Below are 25,502 nucleotides of genomic sequence, written 5' to 3'. Positions count from 1 at the left end.
AAGTAGAATTGTATTTTACTTAAGTTAAATACGATGTAGACAAGAACCGTTTAAACTTTAGCTAATATGAATTCCACTTAAGTGGAATACAATTAAGCTTAAGTAAAATGCAATTCTACTTAAGTGCAATTCATTTCACTTAAGCTTAATTGTATTCTACTTAAGTAGAATTAATTCTACTTAAGTAGAATAGAGAGGTAAATGTTAAAACGGCTTGCCATAGGTTCGCAAGGTTTTCCAGCCCTGGAACTTAAATTTATTTACAGGAGACTTAAAGTAGAACGATAGTGACAGAAAAAAATCTCTCATTTTCATATATAATGTAGTTTATATGTTACCAAGCAACATATTTTTTAATTTTTCAAATAGCACACCGGAAAGATATAAAAAAGGGAATTATAACATCGTTTTTTCGTCTCCGTAATTTAGGAATTTGCAAACACTGCAACGACCTTGAACAGCCCTATGTCAGTGAATGACGTCACTGTGATGATCTTTTCTGTTTGTGCACTGTTCAGTACGGAGCTGTGCGTGCATTTCGTGTCAGCATAACTGTTATTTTAGTTAAATTTTCCGGCGTAATGTTCAAGACATAAATAGATAATGAATATCATGGTGTTTCTTGATTTCTTCACCACGTGTTTACAAGTTTTTTTTACGAAATGTGCGGCAATTTCGCAACGATTTTCCAATATCTGAAGAGGTAACTCGCAAGCTGACCCAAAGTAACGTAAATCTCAAGATCACGTTTTTGGCGGATTTTATACAGAGTGATGTATGAATGTGCTCACTTACCAGTCAAACTGGCACAATAACAATAGTGATGATAGTCTCAAACGTAGATTAGTATAACATCCGAAAGAAAATCCAAAGTTCCAAACAAAGTAGATTCGCTTGTATGCGCTAGGCCTACTGTAAAACAAACGTTCCTTGTTCCGTGCGTCATTAAATCCAACAGAAAGGTTTCATCGAGCTTGAAATACAACCGCATTTGAACTCAATCGAGTAGTTAGTCTAGCTCGAACAATTTTCTCACTATATGCAATACCTATTGCGCTTATTCACATGCATGCCTCGTGGTTTGGGCTTCAGGCGGAGTCGTATCTAGCACAACTTCACGTAGGTCCGCAAACGGTACTTTCCCACTGTGCAAACATTAGTGACAGTGTGCGCTATCGTAAGTAATACTTACACGATGTTTTGTTTCGCTCGAGCATGCATGCATGCTCGAGCGAAACAAAACATCGTGTAAGTATTACTTACGATAGCGCACACTGTCACTAGGCGCGGCGGAACGGAAACATTATTGGGGGAGGGGGGGGGGCTAATATGTGGAGACTATCTAAGCGGAGCGCCACCATGGGTTGGCGCGGAGCTTACAATAAAATTTTGGGTTTTTCAACCCCCCCGGTGGCTGGAAAACGGCACTTCCCGAGTGTTTTATGCTGCGAATAACTAGCCCTAAAATATTGGTCTCAAGCCTGCAATTTCTCAGATTGCACGCAAAAGTCTGTAAAAACATTGTAATTTGTATATTCGATGGTGTTTTAAGAGAGTAGCTATTACTCGTAGTGTACTCGCAAAGACGTTCTTTAGTGTAGTATAAGGGGATGTTGGAGAACTGGCTGAAATGAGGCAAGTCATTGGCTTAAGACGAAATTGTGTTGCGCTTACCGGTACTCACACTCACTGCTTCAACTTTTCACGGGGCGTGAAGACACGGTTGGGCTGACTATGTGGTCTATAGCCAGGGGACGGGCCGAGGGTCCCCCCCCCCCCAGCTTTTACTTAAATTATTACACCATATAGTATACGTGTGCATCGGACAGATCGACAAGTATGCATTGAAAAATGGGCAGATGCACGTTTCGGAGCCTTGGTAAATATTTGGGGGCTTATCAAGCATTTGCCCCTCAACTTTTTCATTGGGGGCTGAGCCCCCCCCCCCAAGCCCACCCCCCCCGGTTCCGCCGCCACTGGCATACACACATTTCCTATTCGTATTACATTTAAAGTGGTTTGGAGGGTATGAACACATCTCTGCCCAAAACAAAACTCTGCCTAAGCGACGTCCATGCCCCAATTGAAATTTGCACGTGGATTATCTCCTCACATAGTCATTAGGTTGTTCACGTCTATGGCAAGCCATGTGGGACAAACACCGCATAATATATCCGCGTATTAATTCGAATATATACGCGTATTAATTCAAATATACATGTGTTGTACATGTATAAAGTTTCGCTTTTTGAAGCGATCTAGCGAGCCCGCAAAAACATTTATCGTTGGTATATGTACACAGCAAGAGCGGAAATGTTTTTTCGTGTATATTCTAATTCATCCGTGCATATATTGGATTTAATCCCCATATGTATTTTATTTAATACGTGTATATATTCGAATTAATACGTGTATATATTCGAATTAATACGTGTATATATTCGAATTAATACGCGGATATATTTAAGCCATATGATTGGCTAATAATATATACGCGTATATATTCCAATTAATACGCGTATAAATTCCAATTAATACGCGGATATATTATACAGTGTTTGTCCCACATGGCTTGCCATACACGTCTGACATGTCTTCCAGTTCCAACACTTACTGTTGCATTTATCGGGATATATATAAATAATGCAGCATAAAAGCATCAATCTTTCAAATTTTTTTTACTTTAGTGACCTTGCCACACAATGATGGAAAGACGACGTCTTTTCTTCATAGGCGAATCCGTGTTTTTCTTCGCCAGCTTTGTTGGCACTGCAGTGGTCTTTAACAGCGGTCTGAATTTTCCTGACACATTCAACTTTTTCTGCATCAAATATTTAGGGTCCCAATCATCTTCTGTGAAGTGGGCAGAAAAAACTTTCACATTCTTGCCATGAGAAACTCCTGGTGCGATGAAGTCTTTCCTGGTTCTGGCCTCACAAATCGTATCCAGAGTTTCCGATATCTCTCACTACTTTTTCCGCTTGGAAAATTGAAAAAAAAAACTTAGTGTAGAGTCCACATTCGTTCTATTGCATCCCCCTACAACGCAATTTCTTGGCATTTTGCTAGTGGTTTAGGTTGTTTGTCGAGTCCAATATAGAGTAGGTTGCAACTAAACTTACACACTAAGTGCACACTGCTGAAGTACACTACGCCGAGCCATCACTTTGTTATCATCATAATGACGTCACATGTCACTGTAGATCACGTGATCATCATATTGCTTTTCGCGAAAAGCCCAATTTTTGTTTAAAAAATCAACGAGTTTAGGATTTTTTTTTAAGCCTTTCCCAACATCGGATTGACTTGAATTTTCACATGTGTAATATGGAAACCAACTAGAATACTCTTGAATAAAATCGTATTTTTTCGTCGATGATGAAAAATCACTATCGTTCATCTTTAAACCGTTAGTCTATGCTCTAACAATGTTCTCACTACATGCAATGCCTATTGCGTTTATTCACATGCATGCCTCGTGGGCTTCAGGAGGAATCATATTCTAGCCCAACCTCACGTAGGTCCGCAAACGGTACTTTCACACTGTGCAAATATTAGTAACTGTGCGCTACCGTAAGTAACACATGATGTTTTGTTTGTCGAGTCCAATAGAGAGTAGGTTGCAACTAAACTTACACACTCAGTGCACACAGCTGAAGTAGCCTACACTACGCCGAGCTCACTTTGTTATCATCATAATCACGTCACAGGTCACTGTAGATCACGTGATCATCATATCGCTTTTCGCGAAAAGCCCAATTTTTGGTTTCGATGAAATCGTAACCTATGCATTCATGCAGGCGGAGAGTGTGTGTATGTGTGTATGTATGTATGTATGTATGTATGTATGTATGTATGTATGTATGTATGTGTGTATGCGTGTGTGTGTGTGTGTGACGCCTGGCTTGTAAACACGGTATCTCAAGTAGGGAAGCTTGGACCAATCTAATATTTGGTGTATATGAGTACCACATTGAGTAGATGTGCCCTATTTTTTGTGTTGCCTGTGAAGGTCACCAAAGGTCAGTTAGAGGCCAAAAACCAAAATATTAAAACAAGCAATAACTCCCATTGACAGGATCCGACATGATTGATATTTTGGGACCAGTTGTGAATGGGGTAAGGGATCATTTCAAAACATAACGGTCATGTGATCCAAGGTCAACAAAGGTCAATCAGGGGTCAAAAACTAGTATTTTTGCAATAACTTGAGAACCAAATGTCCGTGAAGGTTGGGAGTTGCGCTATTGTAATCAGGGAGTCGACCCGCATCTAGGTGACCTTTGACCTCAGGTTGACCTCCGGTGACCTTTATCAGTTTTTTGGGTTATTTGAAGTTTCGTGGCCATAATCGGATCTCAAAGGTACCTTCCGATCAAAATGGTCCATAGTTGACCCCTGTGCGACCTTCGTGTGCGAAGTTATCAGAGGTCAATGTTTTTGTTTTTTAATAAGTACAGTTAGAATGGTCGCACAGACTTGTCATGTTGCTTTTTGGAATCAGCGTGTCAAACTACATCTGACTGCTAGGTCAAAAGGTCAAAGGTCAAATCTTAAAAAATATGCTCATTTTAGGAGATACGGGGCAAAACAAAATAGAACAAAGATAAGTTTAAAAAATTGTTGACATATGATAGAGCTTTTTGTGCTGAATATAGCAAACCAACTCCCGCTTCAATCGGACACCCAGTTCTCAAGTTATGAGGGGCCAAAGGTTGGTTTTGATACATTTCTAGCAATAACATTATGTGTGTACCTTGTAGGCCAAACAAATTTTAGGACAGAGTGCACCTCATCAAGAGAAACATTTTTGATAAAAACCATCAGGTCATCCAAGGTCATTCAAGGTTGATTATGTGCAAAAAACTCCCAACTTATGCTAATTTTTGCAACAACTTCTAGTCACAAAGTCTGACATGGCTGGTATATTAGGACAAGTTGTGAATGGAGTAGGGACACATTTTCCAAAATAACCGTGATGTGATCCAAGGTCACCAAAGGTCATTTATGGGTCAAAATGTGTTTTTTACCCTCAATAACTTGTGAAACTACCACTGACAGGGTCCAACATGGTTGATATTTTGGGACTAGTTGTGAATGGGGTAAGGGATCATTTCAAAACATAACGGTAATATGATCCAAGGTCAACAAAGGTCAATTAGGGGTAAAACTTAGTATTTTTGCAATAACGTTAGAACCAAATGTCCCTCAAGGTTGGGATTTTAGGACAGAGTGCACATCATCAAGGGAAATTTTTTGATAAAAACCATTAAGTCATTCAAGGTTGAGTATGTGCAAAAACCTCCCAACTTATGCTAATTTTTGCAACAACTTCTAGTCACGAAGTCTGACATGGCTGGTATATTAGGACAAGTTGTGAATGGAGTAGGGACACATTTTCCAAAATAACCGTGATGTGATCCAAGGTCACCAAAGGTCATTTATGGGTCAAAATGTGTTTTTTACCCTCAATAACTTGTGAAACTACCATTGACGGGTCCGACATGGTTGATATTTTGGGACTAGTTGTGAATGGGGTAAGGGATCATTTCAAAACATAACGGTAATATGGTCCAAGGTCAACAAAGGTCAATTAGGGGTCAAAAACTAGTATTTTTGCAATAACGTTAGAACCAAATGTCCATCAAGGTTGGGATTTTAGGACAGAGTGCACATCATCAAGAGAAACATTTTTGATAAAAACCATTAGGTCATCCAAGGTCATTCAAGGTTGATTATGTGCCAAAAACTCCCAACTTATGCTAATTTTTGCAACAACTTCTAGTCACAAAGTCTGACATGGCTGGTATATTAGGACAAGTTTTGAATGAAGTAGGGACACATTTTCCAAAATAACCGTGATGTGATCCAAGGTCACCAAAGGTCATTTATGGGTCAAAATGTGTTTTTTACCCTCAATAACTTGTGAAACTACCATTGACAGGTCCGACATGGTCGATATTTTGGGACTAGTTGTGAATGGGGTAAGGGATCATTTCAAAACATAACGGTAATATGGTCCAAGGTCAACAAAGGTCAATTAGGGGTCAAACTTAGTATTTTTGCAATAACGTTAGAACCAAATGTCCCTCAAGGTTGGGATTTTAGGACAGAGTGCACATCATCAAGGGAAATTTTTTGATAAAAACCATTAAGTCATTCAAGGTCATTCAAGGTTGAGTATGTGCAAAAACCTCCCAACTTATGCTAATTTTTGCAACAACTTCTAGTCACGAAGTCTGACATGGCTGGTATATTAGGACAAGTTGTGAATGGAGTAGGGACACATTTTCCAAAATAACCGTGATGTGATCCAAGGTCACCAAAGGTCATTTATGGGTCAAAATGTGTTTTTTACCCTCAATAACTTGTGAAACTACCATTGACGGGTCCGACATGGTTGATATTTTGGGACTAGTTGTGAATGGGGTAAGGGATCATTTCAAAACATAACGGTAATATGGTCCAAGGTCAACAAAGGTCAATTAGGGGTCAAAAACTAGTATTTTTGCAATAACGTTAGAACCAAATGTCCATCAAGGTTGGGATTTTAGGACAGAGTGCACATCATCAAGAGAAACATTTTTGATAAAAACCATTAGGTCATCCAAGGTCATTCAAGGTTGATTATGTGCCAAAAACTCCCAACTTATGCTAATTTTTGCAACAACTTCTAGTCACAAAGTCTGACATGGCTGGTATATTAGGACAAGTTTTGAATGAAGTAGGGACACATTTTCCAAAATAACCGTGATGTGATCCAAGGTCACCAAAGGTCATTTATGGGTCAAAATGTGTTTTTTACCCTCAATAACTTGTGAAACTACCATTGACAGGTCCGACATGGTTGATATTTTGGGACTAGTTGTGAATGGGGTAAGGGATCATTTCAAAACATAACGGTAATATGGTCCAAGGTCAACAAAGGTCAATTAGGGGTCAAAAACTAGTATTTTTGCCATAACGTTAGAACCAAATGTCCATCAAGGTTGGGATTTTAGGACAGAGTGCACATCATCAAGAGAAACATTTTTGATAAAAACCATTAGGTCATCCAAGGTCATTCAAGGTTGATTATGTGCCAAAAACTCCCAACTTATGCTAATTTTTGCAACAACTTCTAGTCACGAAGTCTGACATGGCTGGTATATTAGGACAAGTTGTGAATGAAGTAGGGACACATTTTCCAAAATAACCGTGATGTGATCCAAGGTCACCAAAGGTCATTTATGGGTCAAAATGTGTTTTTTCCCGATAACTTGTGAAACTACCACTGACAGGGTTGAGTTACGCTATTGTTATACAATGTTCGAACTGCATTTGGGTGACCTTTGACCTCAGGTTGACCTCCAGTGACCTGTATTTAGCTTCTTTCAAGTTGATTCTTTGAAGTTTCGTGGGCATATTCCAATCTAACTTGTCCATAAGTGGACTCCTCTGCAACCCTAATGTGCAAAGTTATTAAGAGATTTGGTTTGGTTTTGTAATACTTGGTGTGTGGATTCATAACATTGAGTTCAAGAACCCTATTGCTTTTGATGGAGGTGTGTATAACCACGTACAGTAGACTGACCTGTGTTAGCATGTCATAGTGTTATTGTAACAGCTAGTTCTGGTTATACTAACAAGCAGAAGTCTAGTGCATTAAAGTCATCGAAACCTCAATGCATTTTGCATTCTGGTTGTTTAAAAAATCAATGAGTTTAGGAATTTTTTTCAGCCTTTCCTAATATCGGATTGACTTGAATTTTCACCTGTGTAAAACGGAAACCAACTAAAATACGTTCTTTAAAATACTATACCACAGTTAACTGTAGTGGGTGTGTAAGCTCGGCCTGGTCTACCTGATCACTTTACCACATATTATTAGTATGTGTATTGTACACGTGCGAAACGTGCACAATCGCACCTCCGCAACCCTTCAATTTTCTCTTAAATTCGTCCAAATATATTCATAATCGCAAAATAAAAATCAACTTGAAAGAAGAAATAGATAACTCTTGGAATTATATTACAACCCCACTCCCCTCAATAAAATGATTATGCTTTAAAACAACAGATATTTCACTTAAAATAATTGACATGCTGTTTCTATCTTTTTTTTTTACAATGTGAATGCATTACTAAAGAACATTGAAGTTCATATGGAACAAGCCACAATCATAGACGTAGGCATATAAAAGTATTGCAGCAATTTGAACAGTCTGTTGCAGTACATTGTTGTTTACTTACAAGTAGTCTGTTTTTTCTTCGATTATATTATATTGTTTTAATTTTTAAAGGAATCTCCATTTTTTGTAACTCCCAGATGCCTTCGGTAATGTATGATGACTCACACGTACATACTTTAAGTTTGTCATGAAATACAATTTATCACTTCATAACCTCAACAAGGATACATATTTTTACCCCAAACATTTATTCACTACGTCATTTGCAACAAGGCCTCTGTCGTGTTGCATCTCAATCTTCTTAAATAGCGGTTATAGGACTATATGTGCAAACAGCAAGAGCAGACTTTCATCTCAGTCACAACAACATTGTTATCACCGTTACTTGAGTTGAAGTTTACTTTCCTAACTATCAATAGGATATAGCATATGCGCGGGTACTATTGTTGCTATAATACAATACGATGATGTAACGACACGTCAAAGCTCCTTGTTTGTCGTTAGCGTTAACAAGTATTTTCTCCAATCGAATGTTGGGTTGATTCTTTACATTATATTAGACGCTTTACGGGAATTGTTTGTTAGATAAAATCTTATAAGGGGTGTTACTTGCTTGAGTTATGAACATCGTTAAGGGGGAACTCTGTCGTGTTGCCCGATTTTGGAGGTCACTGAGTAGGACGTCTAGGTCAGGTTTTCCAGGGGCCAAAACTGTTAGGTCTGGGTAAATCTTAACCAGCACGCATGTCGTATTTTATCGTGTTTTATTGGTTGGCGGTTGTAGACTGGGCGTGGTTTATGTTTCTAATAGAGTTAAGTGTAGGTTCACACATTGTAGTTATCGGAAGTAGTTTCTGTTTAAAAGCAACTGCGGGCTCGCACTGGCGAATCCAGGGCCTTTGTTTGGGAGGGGCCAAAGTGGAATTAGAGTGATATGGGGGAGGGGTCTAAGGGGAGGGGCAGGCGCGGCGGAACGGAAAAATTATTGGGGGGGGGGGTAATGTGTGGACACTATCTAAGCGGAGCGCCACCATCGGTTGGCGCGGAGCGTACAAGAAAATTCGGGTTTTTTTCAAACCCCCAGATGGCCGGAAACGGCACTTCCCGAGTGTTTTATGCTTCGAATACCTACCCCTAGAATATGGGTCTCAAGCCTGCAATTTCTCAGATTGCACGAAAGTCTGTAAAAACATTGTAATTTGTATATTCGATGGTGTTTTAATAAGAGAGTAGCTATTACTCGAAGTGTACTTGCAAAGACGTTTTTGAATGTAGTAAGGGCAGTGGCGGAGCTAGGGGTATTGGTCGGGGGGGGGGGGGCAAGAATAGTCTGTAGGGGCGCTTTCGACACTATCTAAGCGGAGCGCCACCACAGGTTGGCGCGGAGCGGTCAGAAAATTTTTTAGTAAAGACACTCCCTAGATTGCAGGAAATCACCCTTTCGGGACTTACTAATTTGCAGATAAACGGAGAATAAATAGGTGTCGTCGCCATTTTGTCGGAAAATTACACCAACAGAATATGACAAATGTCAATAGGTATATGAGAGCGCAATAAAATAGTCAATAATCGCGAATAAGTAAAAAAGTAGTGAAAAGCTGAAAAGGGCGCCAGCAGTCCATTTCAGTCCGTCGGGGGGCATCTGCCCCTGACTGTATATATGGACGCTCCGCCACTAAGTAACGGGATGTTGGAGAACTGGCTGAAATGAGGCAAGTCATTGGCCTAAGACGAAGTTGTGTTACGCTTACCGGTACTCACACTAACTACTTCCACTTTTCACGGGGCGTGAAGACGCGGTTGGGGTGACAATGAGGTCTATAGCCAGGGGACGGGCCGAGGGTCCCCCAGCAATTACTAAAATTATTACACCTATATAGTATACGTGTGCATCGGACAGATCGACAAGTATGCATTGAAAAATGGGCAGATGCACGTTTCGGAACCTTGGTAAGTATTGGGGGGAGGGGGGGGGCTTATAATGCATTTGCCCCCTCAACTTCTTCATTGGGGGGTTGAGCCCCCCAAGTCCCCCCGGTTCCACCGCCACTGGGGAGGGGGTGCCCCCCTCCCCGTTGGAAAATTTTCTATTGCTGAATGCCCTCAGATGCAATTTGGTGCGACAAAAGTGTACAATGGTGATGTTAATTTACTTCTAAAAAAAATGTTTCCCAGGTATAATTTTCTAAAATATTTATGAAACAAAGTTGGGATCATCTTTCTCAAGAAATTTTATTTCTCATAGGTTATAAATTTCTTACAACAAGCCTGTAACTGCAAAATGGTGTTAAACTGTAAATCCTCATGCTCATACATTTACATAGCTCCCAACTCTTGAGAAGGCAAATGCTGGTCCATGCCACGAATCGCTGTCCTGGGGAGGGGTATAAGGGGAGGGGGTGTCCCACTCCCCTTTTGACTTTTTTTGGAATCCTGGTGATGCCTACATGTAAAATGGTGGCACTTAGAAAGGCTTTTGTCACCCAATATTTTCTGAGAAATATGCATTTTTCTGTGTGTAACATAAATAAATTGAATAGTAGGTGATAATTCATTCTTTCCCGTGGCATGAAAATGTTCGCTGCTCGCCCCAATGAAAAGAAACATAGGCTAATTTGAGGTTCAAATGATGCTGTAAAGGAGGTTTTATACTCTATTATGCTAAATGCTAAAGATATGATGGTTGCTAATTCAAAATTTGTTGCAAATTTTTTTTATGTATACTAGACAATTACAATGCGGTTTTTTCGGACGCTTGTGCGGGTCAGCGGGTTTGGGTGTCAGAATGCGGGTCTAAATCCCGCGAATTGCGGGTCAGTTGGAAGCTCTGCATTTAATTTTAAACCAGAAAACGAAAAGGTTTAGACTAGTCTACCACTGCTATTCCTCTCGATTTTTTTAATCTCCAAGCATATGACTTAGCGGATGTTCGGAAACACTTTTGGCTCACCTTTGGGGGGGCCATGGCCCCCCTTGGCCCCCCTTGGATCCGCCAGTGCGGGCTCGTACCAGGGGGTTGGTTTCCTGCTCGGACTAGGACGGGGAGAACGATTCTGACCATGAGTTAGGAGACGAACGGGTCATCTATTGGCGCAAACAGCGGTGGGCCAGCGCAGGAGGTCGGATCGGACGACGAGTAAAATAACCTAGAAGACCAGGTTCTACATTCCTTCTGTTCATCTGCGCCGCCGTTCACCATTCCGCCAACTTCGTCGCCGTTCACCATTCCGCCAACTGCGCCGCCGTTCACAATCCCGCCATCAGCGCCGCCGTCCACCATTCCGCCAACTGAGCCGCCATTCACCATTCCGCCAACTGCGTCGCCGTTCCCCATAGCCCAATCTTCAGCGCCGACGTCTATCTTTCTGCCCTTCTCGCCGAGACCCGCCATTAGTAATGCACTGTGTTGTATTTAACTTCATCGACTTCTGAGCATGTGTTAAAACCTTGTTTCGTATTTAATACTTGCCTCTGTAATGCACGACCACTGTGCACCATCTTGACATGTATATAGATCGTAAATAAACGGGTAAACTTTAATATCTCCTGTCGACAGCCTCATTCCTGTGTTCCCGCATTTCCACTCTTCCTTGCGCACACCAACGAGGACGGCGCGTTAAAATATATTACTACGATGAAATCCTGGCTACGCGCTTGACTTTCTCCATTAATATAAAGTTCATATGTTCCAACAATTTAGCGCATAGAATTCAAGAATAAACTGTTCAAGTTGGGTAAAGGAACATCCATAACGGTACCGTTACCATGGCTTCGAGTGTTAGAGAATGTGGCATAATATGCAAAAGTACCTAAAAATACCGAACTGGTCGAGCGCTAAAATTATCGGAGTATATGAACTTAAATTAATACAACTAAATCGAAGGCTCTCAGAACCATGTCCAGCCTTTCACAATCGCCTGGCTAATAATAGTATGATGATGTATGGCTTTATTAGATTTAATTCACATTTGTCATAAGTTTCTTTTTACAGAGGATCAATGGTGGTGCAATGGTGCTGGAATTTATTCCTCTCCCCGTAACCTTTAATGTTAAGTCATGTTCTGCTCCTGAACTTTCTCATAATTGTCTGGAATGCTGCAGTTCCTTCCCTTTAACATAGCAAATCGGTTATTCACTGTCGTTTTGTTTTTTTGTTTTTTGATCGATATAATTTATAGACGCTTTAATCATTAGCAACGAGTTCCGCGATGATTTAAGAATAGTTGAAGGCCGTTTTGAAAATTCACTTGGTTTCATTTTCCAATGCAATGTTAATGCGACATATTTCTTCAAGTTCGAACATTATTTCCGTGATTCGCTAGTAATGGTTGTACACAAATATAATAATAATAATATTGTAGATTTATAAAGCGAAGACATATCCACCGATAACTTCGGTGCTCAAGGCGCATCACAATATTACCCTGGTCAACGATAACCTGTCAAACATATAGAGACAATCCCTCCACATGGCACCAGCTAAACAGCGCCCAGTTGACAGTTTATCTCACAGGTACCCATTTATACACCTGGGTGAAGAGAGGCAATGGAGATAAAGTGCCTTGCCCAAGAACACGACGCAATGATCTGGTCAAGCCTCGAACCTGCAATCCTTAGATTACAAGTCCACTGCCTTAACCACTTGACCACAACGCTCTAAGGGAAATTGATATGCATATGTGCACCAAGCTCTTAACACAATCATACCATGTAATGGCTTGCTAGACTGACAAAAGTTAATAAATAAGCATATCATACTGCTGACAATCAAAATAAAATTAGGATACTTAGTTCCTGGGAGATAAATCCTTGGCTGGATTAATAGTCGAGATGTCATGTCGAGATGTCATATCAGTACTGCGCTTACAGTTGCTTTAATTTCATTGCATGAATTTTGAATAACGAACGCTACATACCTGCAGCAAGGCATGCTGTGTCTTGGCCAGCTATTGTCAGATCAAGTAATCACAATTGAACGATGCCCATTAATGAGAATCAGCCCAAGTTGAATTTTCATACAATATACGGTAGTACTCTATCTAGAACGCAAAAGAACGAGGAATCTAATTAATGTAGAGCTGAACTTTATCACTAGACTAGATAGGTAATGAAATTGAAATATAAACAGTGACTAAGATTAACGATAAATAGATGTACAATAATTTAAAGTATTATATTACTGAGTATTTATAAAATTATATATATATATATATATATGTATGTATATATACATATATATATACACATATATATATATATACATATATATATATATATACATATATGTATATATATATATGTATATATATATACATATATATATATACATATATGTATATATACATATATATATATATACATATATGTATATATATATATATATATATATGACTTTTGTTGAAGTGTTCAGTAATTATCCATTGTTCCACAAGTGTCATGCTCTTATAGAATATATACAGTTCTGTTTTTGTTTCTATTCGTCTTCTTTCCTTAGTTTTCAGTTAGCTTTTTCATTTCTATGGGGTCATTTCTCTGTTTTTTTTTATGTTCTGTAGTTACGCTTTCTTTTCCTCAATTCCAAAAACAAAACACTGTCAGCTAACAAATATCTAAGCTGATTTATATTGAAACGAACATGTTTACACAGCTTAGACACATGCATGACAAGGAATGGAAGTTTTATGTTTATCTTATTCCAAACTGTATTGTCTGAAGATGGTTTCAACATATCAGCTATGTCATGACACATTGGGAAATAGTATCAAATTGCTACAACAAAAGTTTATATTCTTATTTTTTCATATGTAATTGATTATCTTGGTTTTGATGAAATCTTTTTGTAATATCTGATTCTCTCTGTATATCTGCTTGTTGTAGTTTTCATTGGGCTGTTCAATCTCCTGATACTCGGGAATGTCGTTAGGTGCTGTCACATGATCTCTAAAATAACCATGTGTTACGTCTTTGTGATATTCAGTTGTCATCATTTCAGCTGATGGACTCAATGATTGCGGTTCATGGTTGATCGTGGAAACGTCTGTACTCGAGCATCGTGAAGTATTTCTGCGAAGTAATAATAATATCATTATTAATATCACGTCTGAAAAAGCTAGAAAAGATTATTTTACAGGCCACCTCGGTAATGGTGCAACGCCGTTCTTCGTTCTGTGTGAGATAGTTTAGTTTAGTAGAAAAAAAGGATCAGGAGGGACACTGAAGTCTTCATATAAAATAAAACAAACACTCAGACCCGATTACAATGCTTCAAGTGCTTGTCCAAATCATTCTTAATCCCATTCACACCACTCATTCACAACCCTATTAGAAAAAAGTTAGTGACAAAAATTTGTGACATAAAATTTTGACGTGAGTTCCAGTTGGTGGTAGATGTAATGTAGATTGTGAGTCTGTGGTGCTTATCCCCTCCTTGTTTGGTTTGTATAGTACATTGTGTACATTGAATGCCTCTACATCTTCACCATTCACAACCCACGTTAGGCTAGAAGGAGGTCTTGAACTTATAGCAATACATCTAACCTTTAGAGCGTTGCTTCGATCCTGTACTCATGCTGCATTTACACTAGACCACGATTCCCACGATCGCCACGATTTTTCAAAAAGCGTGGAGCTCCACGATATATTAATGTTTTTTTTCTTCTTTTTTCCACGCTTTCAGACCCTTTCAAACGTTTTGTTACGACTTATAACGCTTTGCTAGGAAACCAGTGCCTTCCGGTCAAGGCCTGCGACGATTTTCATTACGTTCCCTCAAGTTATCTTACGATCACCACGATAAGCTCTCGCGTTCTGCCATGTTCTGCTAAGTTCTGTTGAGGTCCCTCAGGTTCATCAAGTTCTGTTAAGATCTCCTAAGATTTATGTTCACGATTTGACTAAAATTACCACGCTTGAATCCCGATTGGGGTTTAAAGAGGAGGCCGGGCCACTCTCTCATTCGTTCCAGAGAAACAATGAGGAAGCATGCTTCCAAGAGATGAAGAAGATATTGAATTGGCAATTCTGGTTTATGCTTATATTGTCGCTAAAAAAAGAAGGCAGCGGCAAGAAGAAGAGGCAGAACGGAGCAGGGTGGAAAAGAGTGGAAGGCTGAGGAGGCCAAGGAGAAGACCTAGAAGGTGGTGGGTGAGACGGTGGTTAAGTCAGGCGCGGCGGAACGGAAAAATTATTGGGGGGGCTAATGTGTGGAGACTATCTAAGCGGAGCGCCACCAGCGGCTGGCGCGGAGCGTACAAGAAAATTTTGGGTTTTTTCAAACCCCCAGATGGCCGGAAACGGCACTTCCCGAGTGCTCTATGCTGCGAATACCTAGCCCTAAAATATGGGTCTCAAGCCTGAAATTTCTCAGAGTGCACGTAAAAGTCTGTAAAAACATTGTAATTTGTATATTCGATGGTGTTTTAAGAGAGTAGCTATTACTCGTAGTGTACTCGCAAAGACGTTTTTGAGTGTAGTAAGGGCAGTGGCGGAGCTAGGGGTATTGGTCGGGGGGGGGGGGGCAAGAATGGTCTGTAGGGGCGCTTTGGACACTATCTAAGCGGAGCGTCACCACAGGTTGGCACGGAGCGTACAGAAATTTTTTGAGTAAAGATACTCCCTAGATTGCAGGAAATGACCCTTTCCGGGCCATGCTAATTTGCAGATAAACGGAGAATAAATAGGTGTCGTCGCCATTTTGTCGGAAAATTACACCAACAGAATATGACAAATGTCAATAGGTATATGAGTGCGCAATAAAATGGTCAAAAATCGCGAATAAGTAAAAAGTAGTGAAAAGCTGAAAAGGGCGCCTGCAGTCCATTTGAGTCCGTCAGGGGGGGGGGGGGCATCCGCCCCTGACTGTATATATGGACGCTCCGCCACTAAGGAAGGGGATGTTGGAGAACTGGCTGAAATGAGGCAAGTCATTGGCCTAAGACGAAGTTGTGTTACGCTTACCGGTACTCACCCTCACTGCTTCCACTTTTCACGGGGCGTGAAGACGCGGTTGGGGTGACAATGTGGTCTATAGCCAGGGGACGGGCCGAGGGTCCCCCAGCAATTACTAAAATTATAACACCTATATATTATACGTGTGCATCGGACAGATCGACAAGTATGCATTGAAAAATGGGCAGATGCACGTTTCGGAGCCTTGGTAAATATTGGGGGGGCTTATCATGCATTTGCCCCCTCAACTTTTTCACTGGGGGCTGAGCCCCCCCCCCAAGCCCCCCCCCCCCGGTTCCGCCGCCACTGGGTTAAGTGCAGAAAGAAGGAACCAGTTGGGGCACCATTCTCAACTTCTTAACACAACCTGGGTCCTAAAACACAAGACAAATAAAAGAAACTAGGCTATAGCTGGTCTCAAAGGTCAGATGTTTTCGTGTGAAGCGCTCAAATGGCAATGAATCTTGGAGAGCGTGGGGGCCCTTTCATATGCAAAATCGGAATCGTGCGGGGACCTAACCTAACGTGTCAGATCGTGGGAGCCAAACGCGGCGACCGCAGCAGATCGTAACAGAGCGTGAATAAATTACTCACGCTTCTCAAAGCATCTTGACGAATCGTAGTAGAGCGTGTTTCTCACGAAGTGGATCGTAGTGAAACTTGAGGAAATCGTGTTTCAAAATCCAGCAAGATCCCCTGCGATAGTGCACCAAGGTCTGTTTCGCTCTGTTATGCTCAGTTCAGCTGTACTACGATTCCCACGTTCTTTCACGCGCTTTCACGGTTTGGTCTCAGATGGGGACAATTGTGGGAAACTTTTTGATTGTCAAAAATTTTGTCACGTTCATGACGATCTGAACGATTCAACGAAGTTCCCTCAAGACCACCACGATTCTGTCACACGACCTCCCACGCTCCTCACGATTCTCTCAAATTGTGGGAATCGTGGAGAACGTGGCCTAGTGTAAATGCTGCATAAGTAATCATATAAACGTGTCGGTTTGCCGTCCGTGCGTTGATCAAATGACAATATAAGCTCTGGAATCACTGGAGAAAGATAATAATGTAAGATATTTTAAGACTGCAATAATATTTGTTTCAACTATTATAAATAGTCGGACATCATGTTAAATACATCTGTTCAGGAACTTTCATTTGCCCTGCCCTCAAAAGATTATATTAACACTAAGTTACTTAGCCCTTCGCGAGGGAGGGGAGTGGTAGCGAGAACTTTGAAAGAGATATGTTAGTGATCTATAAATTAAATAGGAACATTTACGCGCACTCAATCAATAAATCAGGTAATAAGTACTTACTTATGACAAAATATGAACACAACATACAACACACAGTAATGAATAATTACACAATTACAGGTCCCCGGTTCGATTCGCTCCAAGATTAATGTATGACGTCTAGTTACAGAGTTGTTGACTCTCGACATTCATAATCATGGACGTTAAACATGAATGTAAGAGACTGACTTTGGTCAGCTTGTGGCTTTAATAGGCCAATAAGGCTTCTTCGCGAGTTCCTGCTTGCATGAGGATCTAAAATACATACATACATACATACATACATACAAGATAATTCTAACATGAAAGCAAGACTGAAGTGTGGTCTATTATTTGTATTTCTTGTTTATACAGCTCTATAATTCTCAATAAATTGTAAGATAACCACAAATACTGTGATAAATGGCCGCAATTTTATTGATACATTTGCTCTCCAATTGCAGCTTCGTTCTAATGTCATGTAATTGTAGGGTACATGCTTTAAAATCGTCACGCCATGAGTTACATTATTTGGATCTATTTGAAATAGATCTCTTAAGAAATCTTACTTCACACCATGGTTTATGTTTATTTTGAATTATTGCAACACAGATAATATAGCCTAATACTACAAAAACAATTATATATATATATATATATATATATATATATATATGTATATATATATATACATATATATATATATAAATATATATATAAATATATATATATAAATATATATAAATATATATATATATATATATATATATAGAGTTGGTTGGTAGGCGTCTATCTTGGCGCAGAGTGCTCTATGTCCGGTGGACAGAGCGGAATATATGTTCGTCAGACAACAAGTTGTCTGACGATCGCTCTAACGCGTGAAACCCCGAGTTACAACTACTAGTGTTCCCCTAGTCTCAACTAGTATCAACATATATATATATATATATATATATATATATATATATATATATATATATATATATATATATATATATATATATATATATAGTAGAAAAATAGTAAAGTTTGCTAGTGCTAATGATAAAGAAAACTAACACGACGTTTCGGGTATAAACCCTTTAACAAAGTGAGCAAAAAGACTACTAAAACTGTAAACAGCGAACGAAGAAAGATAAAATGGTCCAATGCACACACATGAAAGAAGCGAAAAGTAGCAGGGTAAAAGGACTTACAACAAATCGAATTTAGAGTTTAAACCATAAGGGGATAAGGTGCCAAGTCGGAAAATTAGTCTATTTTCGGATTTAAGACGATCGATATCAGTGCCTCTGGAAGACAGAGCACACGTAACAGAAAAGTCATTGATCTTACAGGGGGAGGGGGAATTGAAGTGAGAGGCGACAGGGTAACCAGGAAACTTGGATTTGATGGAGCGTAAGTGTTCGGTAATACGATCTGCCAGTCTACGCTTGGTTTCACCTATGTAAAGTAAATTACAACGTTTACATATGATAACATAAATTACATTAGTGGAAATACAAGAAAAGTGATGTTTAATTATAAAAGAGTTTTTACGATCTGCCAGTCTTCAAGCGACTGACTTTTCAGTTACGTGTGCTCTGTCCCCCAGAGGCACTGATATCGATCGCCTTAAATCCGAAAATAAACTAATTTTCCGACTTGGCACCTTATCCCCTTATGGTTTAAACTCTAAATTCGATTTGTTGTAAGTCCTTTTACCCTGCTACTTTTCGCTTCTTTCATGTGTGTGCATTAGACCATTTTATCTTTCTTCGTTCGCTGTTTACAGTTTTAGTAGTCTTTTTGCTCACTTTGTTAAAGGATTTATACCCGAAACGTCGTGTTTCTTTTCTTTATCATTAGCACTAGCAAACTTTACTATTTTTCTACTAGAATTCTCAGTGCTACGCAGAACATTGCCTATATATATATATATATATATATATATATATATATATATATATTTGTAATTGTTCAAAGTATCTCCCGAGATCCCGCTTTAGGAATCACAAATGATTTCGAGTTGGTCAGCATCATGTTTGATCTCTAGGGTAAGGCAAAATATGTCACCAAAAACAGAACTAGTATTGTTCGATACATGTGACAAACGCCTACAGTGGAATTACGACCTTCCTTACCGGTTTCGAACCTCTGGACATACAATCAGCGTCCATAGCCTAGTGGTTAGGGTGTCCGCGTACAAAGTGGAAGGCCCGTGGTTCGAATCCCGGTGGAGGCTGAAAGTTTTTTCACTCTTCTTGATTTTCCAACTCATTACGATTTTCATATATATATATATATATATATATATATATATATATATATATATATATATATATATATATATATATATATGTATATATGTATATATATATATATATATATATATATATATATATATATATATATATATATATATATATTTAAAACATAGCAGTACAAATATTGTTACATTACTTACCTACTGTTGTCACTTGGTAGCTCACAACATGGATATTGTTACGATAGCATTTATACAATCCTTGGTGATTGAATGTAACGTCTGATATTGATAATGAGTAGTCATTCGATAAGCTGACACCCGCTAAAGAATCAAAACTTATTTCATTTGCAAAGATGACTCGATCGTCAATAAACCATTTGTTTCCTCTTGTCGCAGATCCATTACATTTCAAGATCACCGAATCTCTTTCAACAAGTCTGACAACTATTGGGTCTTTAGATCCACGTGAACCAGAAACGAAGAAAATCAATAAGAATGTGAACCAAATACTCTCCATATTGAAACACAAGCAGCTTCTGCTCTCTCTTTCAGTAAACCATCAACGATCGTTAGTGCTTTGCTAATCCTTTAGGATCGACAAAATAAGATGATGCTAAACTTTTAGATCCTTCACAGATCTAATAAATTAAGGATTATAAATTCTAATATTGCAGGCGCTCTGTGATGGCTTTGGGATATTCAGTTGTTTGAGCCGATGGACCCGGTGATTGCATTCCATTGATGATCGTGGAAATGTCTGTGCTCGAGCATCGTGAATTATTCCTGCCAATTAACAAAAATAGAATGATTCGTTTCACGTCTGAAAAAGCAAGTGAACGTGATTTCAGAGGTAACCTGGTCATGGTGCCAACGTCGTTCTTTGTTCTGCAATACACTATAATACACACCATATATACTCTATGGTTACTTAGTTATAACAACAAATCACTATAACACACAGTTAGTTATAATTACAATCCATAAGAACATACATCATATACACTTGAAGGCTAATTAGGTATAACTGAAACGCACTTAAACATACATCATATACACTTGATAGTTACTTAGTTATAACTACAATACAATTGAGCACACATCATATACACTTGAAGATTAAGGTAGTTATAGCTGCAATACACTATACCGCATACTATATACACTAGATGGTTACTTAGTTATAACTACAATAAACTATGACACACACCATATACACTAAGTAGTTCATAAGATATAACTACAACACACTAGAGCACACATCACATACACTTCAAGGTTAATTGAGTTATAGCTACAATACACTATACCGCACACTATTTTCCCTAGATTAATTAGTTATATAACTAAAATACACTATGACACACAGCATATACACTTAGAAGTTCATTAGATATAACTACAATATACTAACACACGCTGTATATACACTTGGTGTTTAATTAGTTATAACTGCAATACACTTCACACTAGGAAAATCTGGCTACGTTGTACAATGTACTTCTTCCTCAAGTCAAGTAAGCACAGCGTCTAGTGAGTTATTATCCTGCCGGGTAATTATGTGACACTCTACTGTTCTGATGCTTTCTTCCTTGTTACTTTCACTTTTGCTTAAACATGGTGAATTGAGGGAAAGTAATTTATATAAACCTGGACTTGTTATTCAGTTGCGTTTTCTGAAGAGCTAGCACGGCCGTATCCACAACAAATAAAATTGTGTGATTTGTCCTTTACATGAATCCCTTAAAAGCAGAGTAGGTCAAACAAGTTTCGATTAGTACAACAGAAAACAAACGTTGGAAACTACATTTCAAGAGTTCGTTTCCTTATAACGCACGCTGCAAAGTTTACAATACATATTAACATCCCAATCCTAAAACAGGTGGAGAAATGGAAAATGTTAGGTGCGTCGAACATCACACTTAAAATTTGTATTTTTGTATAAGTATGGGCATATTTTCATGATTCGAAATGCGCACTTCTGTTACAATCATCATGAACATTGCTTATCTAACGTTTCGAATAGATGTTTCATTAATGTCTTCCTGATATTCATGGGTGTCACTATATGTAATGTCATTTCTTAGCTAAAAAACCGTTGAGTGATATTCAGTTGTAACAATTTGTGATTCACACTACATGAAGAGAAGTTTACTTCTGTTAGGTTTATTATACAATATACCTTTTGTAAGAAAATATGTTTGCAAAGTCCACGGCGCAATTGATCAATGTCAATTAATACTGCAAAAATTAGCAGTAGACCAACAACAACAACGTTATATAGGCGTAATCCTCTAATTATAATGTTACGTGCTATAGCAATACAATACATTAATGTACTGTAGACTATAGGTAGTACGAAGAGATTTTACTTATATAAACTTTCGCACTGAACTTACCGATCATGCATTAGTTTTTTTTTATAAAAACAAAATTAAAAATAAACCTACTTGCCTAACATGGGTGGCGCAGGAATCACAAACATGAAAAAGCACTAATTCAGTACGGGGTTGCGTCACATGACTTCCGGAGACCGGGAACTCAGCTCAGAGAACAAAAAGCCAGGTGCACGATTAGAGATGTCACATTACTCTGCCTAGCAAAGAAATGGTGATGTCTCTGCAAATGAATGAAGCATTGCTTAGTTAATGTTGGACAATTTATACAACGTAATGAATGGTTTAAGAACTATGCTACTTAAATTAAGTATAATACTGTCTCGTTTTACCATGGCAACGTCAAACTGAGGCGGATTTTCACCGCTTATCGAGATTCGTTTTCTCGGGTCGTTGGTATTTGCGAGTCGGAATTGAAAAGTAGGTATAAACACAACATTGGTTAGAGACATATTTACGTACTTATAGACCTAGTGAAAGCTTTAACGCCCCCAGAATTGATATTGTTAAGTCTTTAATGTAATGTTCTCTTCAACGATATGACCTCCTCACCCCACTTCACCCAGACTTCTTTAAAAACCTGGAACCGACCATCTTTACAAAAGGAAGACAATATTTGGTATTTGTTTATCGTTTTAATTAAACGATAAATCGAAATTTTGCTTTTCTTTATAATGTTTAGTCACATACTATATATGCCAAGAGTATGTTGATTGTGGATCAGTGCGAGACTTCCTGCTGATGAATTACCAGTCGGACTACGTGGCGAACAACGCTCCCTCGTCCCAAAGGACAGAGAAGTATGCAAAAATCAAGACAAAACGATTGATCCTAGCATCTTTGGTTAGTGATACTGGATAGGAAATGGTTGAGCGATATTTTAAGAGTGAAAGTATACCCTTTATCATAACATGAAGAGAGTCAAATTTTCATTTGTTCTTATATTTTCAAAATGAAACTTCTGTGTTAAAAAAGATACATGGGAAAAAAACAAGCAATAATGATATTTCAAAGCGTGAACTGAAAGTAACAGTCACTTAACTTCGGCTAATCGTGGCATTTGTGGTACGTCTCTTATAAAAAGTGAAACTATTGCTTACATTAAACAACTAATTTCAACGTCCGATGTAACAGACACGAGAATTGTTTGCATGCATGAGCTCTTACTTTCCTAAACTGATTTAGAAAGTAGCCTCATTTCAATGTACGGAATGAAAAGTTGATTTTGTAACTGATACACAGTGTCGTGCATATCAAAGGTGTGGAGAGGAAATGGATTCAAATGACAACATTCGCTCGACTGATTTAGATAGCGGCCAAATCTATTTAGTACTGCCAATGGGAGAATTAAGAATTTGATTAAAAAAAGGGGTTTGTCACTGAAACCGACAGCCATGCATAAGATCTGGGGTTATGCACAGAAAAAACGAACTTTATAGGTAACAGCATTTTATATCCACACGAGCATTTTCTCCACTTTAATTTAAATGTTACTTGTATTCCTACTATTATGGATAACTTTGATAATAACAGGTTCAAAACTATTTTTGTAATATTTTCTCAGACATATTTGCTTGGCTTGTTCCGAATTGATTATTTACTAGGGTGAGATGAACTATAGGAAGTGAAATTTATTTTAAACAACAGTTTCTATTGCCTTATATGGCTGTGCGCATATTAAAAAGTTCAGTCTTTCAATTATCTGTTTTTCATAGCCTAAGACTTGGTGTAAATTCTTCTTGAAATGAAACTTACCGATACGGCCCTTTCTAAACCGTTTGCAACTAGAAAGAAGATACTTCCATTTCTGCTTTTCAGTGATTCTATGCATGTTATACATTGTGGTCTGAGGTTACTCAAATTTGCATACGGAATGGTTCATTTCATGGATATCTCCCATCCTATTATTCATTTTCTATGTCAAATGTTATATTTGCAAAGGGAATTAAAACCATTCGGACGTTTTTTTTTCTTTTTTTTTTATTAAATCCACATTTCCAGTAAGATTTTGAATACTATAATTGCAAGTAAATGGTATGACGAAACGACTACACCTTTTTATTACTTCATTCTACCTTTATTTGGTCACCATGACAAGTACTCATTGCCTTTAAGACATAGACGTGAATATAAAATTTAATGTTTATAAGTTAATTGGCAGTAGGATAAGACGTGAATATCTGTTGAAAATTACATGACCATTTAAATGTTGAGTATTATATTTGCAAGAAGAATGGTATGACAAAAATACTAGATTATTTAATGTAACCAATACTTTAAACCAAAAAAATATAGAATAGTCAATAATTAAATATGAATAAGTATGAGAAACTATAGTTCATTAATTGTAAAAGCATAAAACAGATAGTAATAAACACTCAATACTAAACGATAAAAAATAGAACCCTAAACGTAGTAATAAACAATCTTGAACAAAATGCTAAGAATTAAGTAAATAGTTCCAAACTTAGTAGGCATATTATAAATTGAAACACAGACAATTCGTATGAGGTGTTATACATACACTCCGTTACTTTTGCGTAGATCTACATTGGTCCTCAAACCAAGTTTTCATTTTAAAGTTTGACCTTTTGGTGACCCAAAATAACATTTTACCTCCTCAGAAAATAATAGGCACCTTCTTCTCAATATAATACATCCATATGCAAAGTATAAGATCCCGTGGAGATTCCCCTCTTGAGATATTGTGTTTATTATGATTACACATTTTGAGCTCCAGTGACCTCAAATGACCTTTAACATTCTCAAAAACAATAGCCTCTTTGTACTCATTATGGGGTATTGAATTTATTGAAGATTATCTTTGTGTTTACGAGCAAAGTTGCATTGTCCCTAATATTCCTTAGTCTTTCTTCTGTCTGTTAAAACCAGAGATGATTCAGTTGCATCATACTGACGTCGTCCAACTGCCTTTCAAATTTCAAACTTTCACATCGAATGGCGATTGTTTATGATCCGAGTCTTCCAAAAGTTTTGCTCTAATTAATTGAAATATACAAATATATGAATATACACAAGCAGAATAGGTGCATGTTTGCATACTCATTAAATCATAGTATCCTATCTCAGTGATTAGTAATAACTTTACACATTGTACATTAGCTTAGTGAGTGTGCGTAAAGGAAGGCAAAGGACGACATGTGTAGTGCATTTTACTTATTGTACACAAATGACGATATTAATACTGTACCTTAGGGCTTGTACACAAAGTAAGACATAAGTACTGTAGCTTATTGATTGTACATAAGGTAAGACATTTGTACTGTACCTTAGGGCTTGTACACAATGTAAGACAAGAGTACAGTATCTTATTGATTGTGCAGAAATAACGACATTTGTCCTGTAGCTTAGAGATTGTACACAAATGATGACAAGGGTACAGTGGCTTAGAGATTGTACACAAAGTAAGACGTTAGTACTGTAGCTTATTGACTGTGCACATATGGCG

The 25,502-nt window shown here is 38.2% G+C and overlaps 1 protein-coding gene and 1 long non-coding RNA gene across 3 annotated transcripts in view; both read right to left on the bottom strand.

The window, feature by feature from the left end:
* Positions 1–13,955: 13,955 nt before the first annotated feature.
* Positions 13,956–21,432, bottom strand: LOC139983170 (uncharacterized). 2 transcript variants are annotated; one of them, XR_011798528.1, is made up of 4 exons: positions 21,052–21,432; positions 19,839–20,423; positions 14,709–17,165; positions 13,956–14,234 (listed from the first exon to the last, which is right to left on the bottom strand). It is a non-coding gene; the product is annotated as an uncharacterized lncRNA (long non-coding RNA). The 2 variants fall into 2 exon arrangements; XR_011798529.1 differs by having other exon boundaries at positions 21,139–21,432.
* A 2,670-nt stretch (positions 21,433–24,102) lies between these two features.
* The window catches only part of LOC139983231 (uncharacterized), a 54,083-nt gene continuing 52,683 nt past the window's right edge, over positions 24,103–25,502 (bottom strand). The window contains exon 15 of the mRNA XM_071996645.1: positions 24,103–25,032. Coding sequence (XP_071852746.1) covers positions 24,975–25,032 — 58 coding nt within the window. The 3' untranslated portion in view covers positions 24,103–24,974. The remainder of the gene's footprint in view (positions 25,033–25,502) is intronic.

The sequence above is a fragment of the Apostichopus japonicus genome, chromosome 16 (assembly GCF_037975245.1).
Source record: "Apostichopus japonicus isolate 1M-3 chromosome 16, ASM3797524v1, whole genome shotgun sequence".
NCBI classification, from domain to species: Eukaryota; Metazoa; Echinodermata; class Holothuroidea; order Aspidochirotida; family Stichopodidae; genus Apostichopus; species Apostichopus japonicus.
The sequence above is the reverse complement of the archived record's forward strand: the minus strand, read 5'-3'. Positions and strand labels throughout refer to the sequence as shown.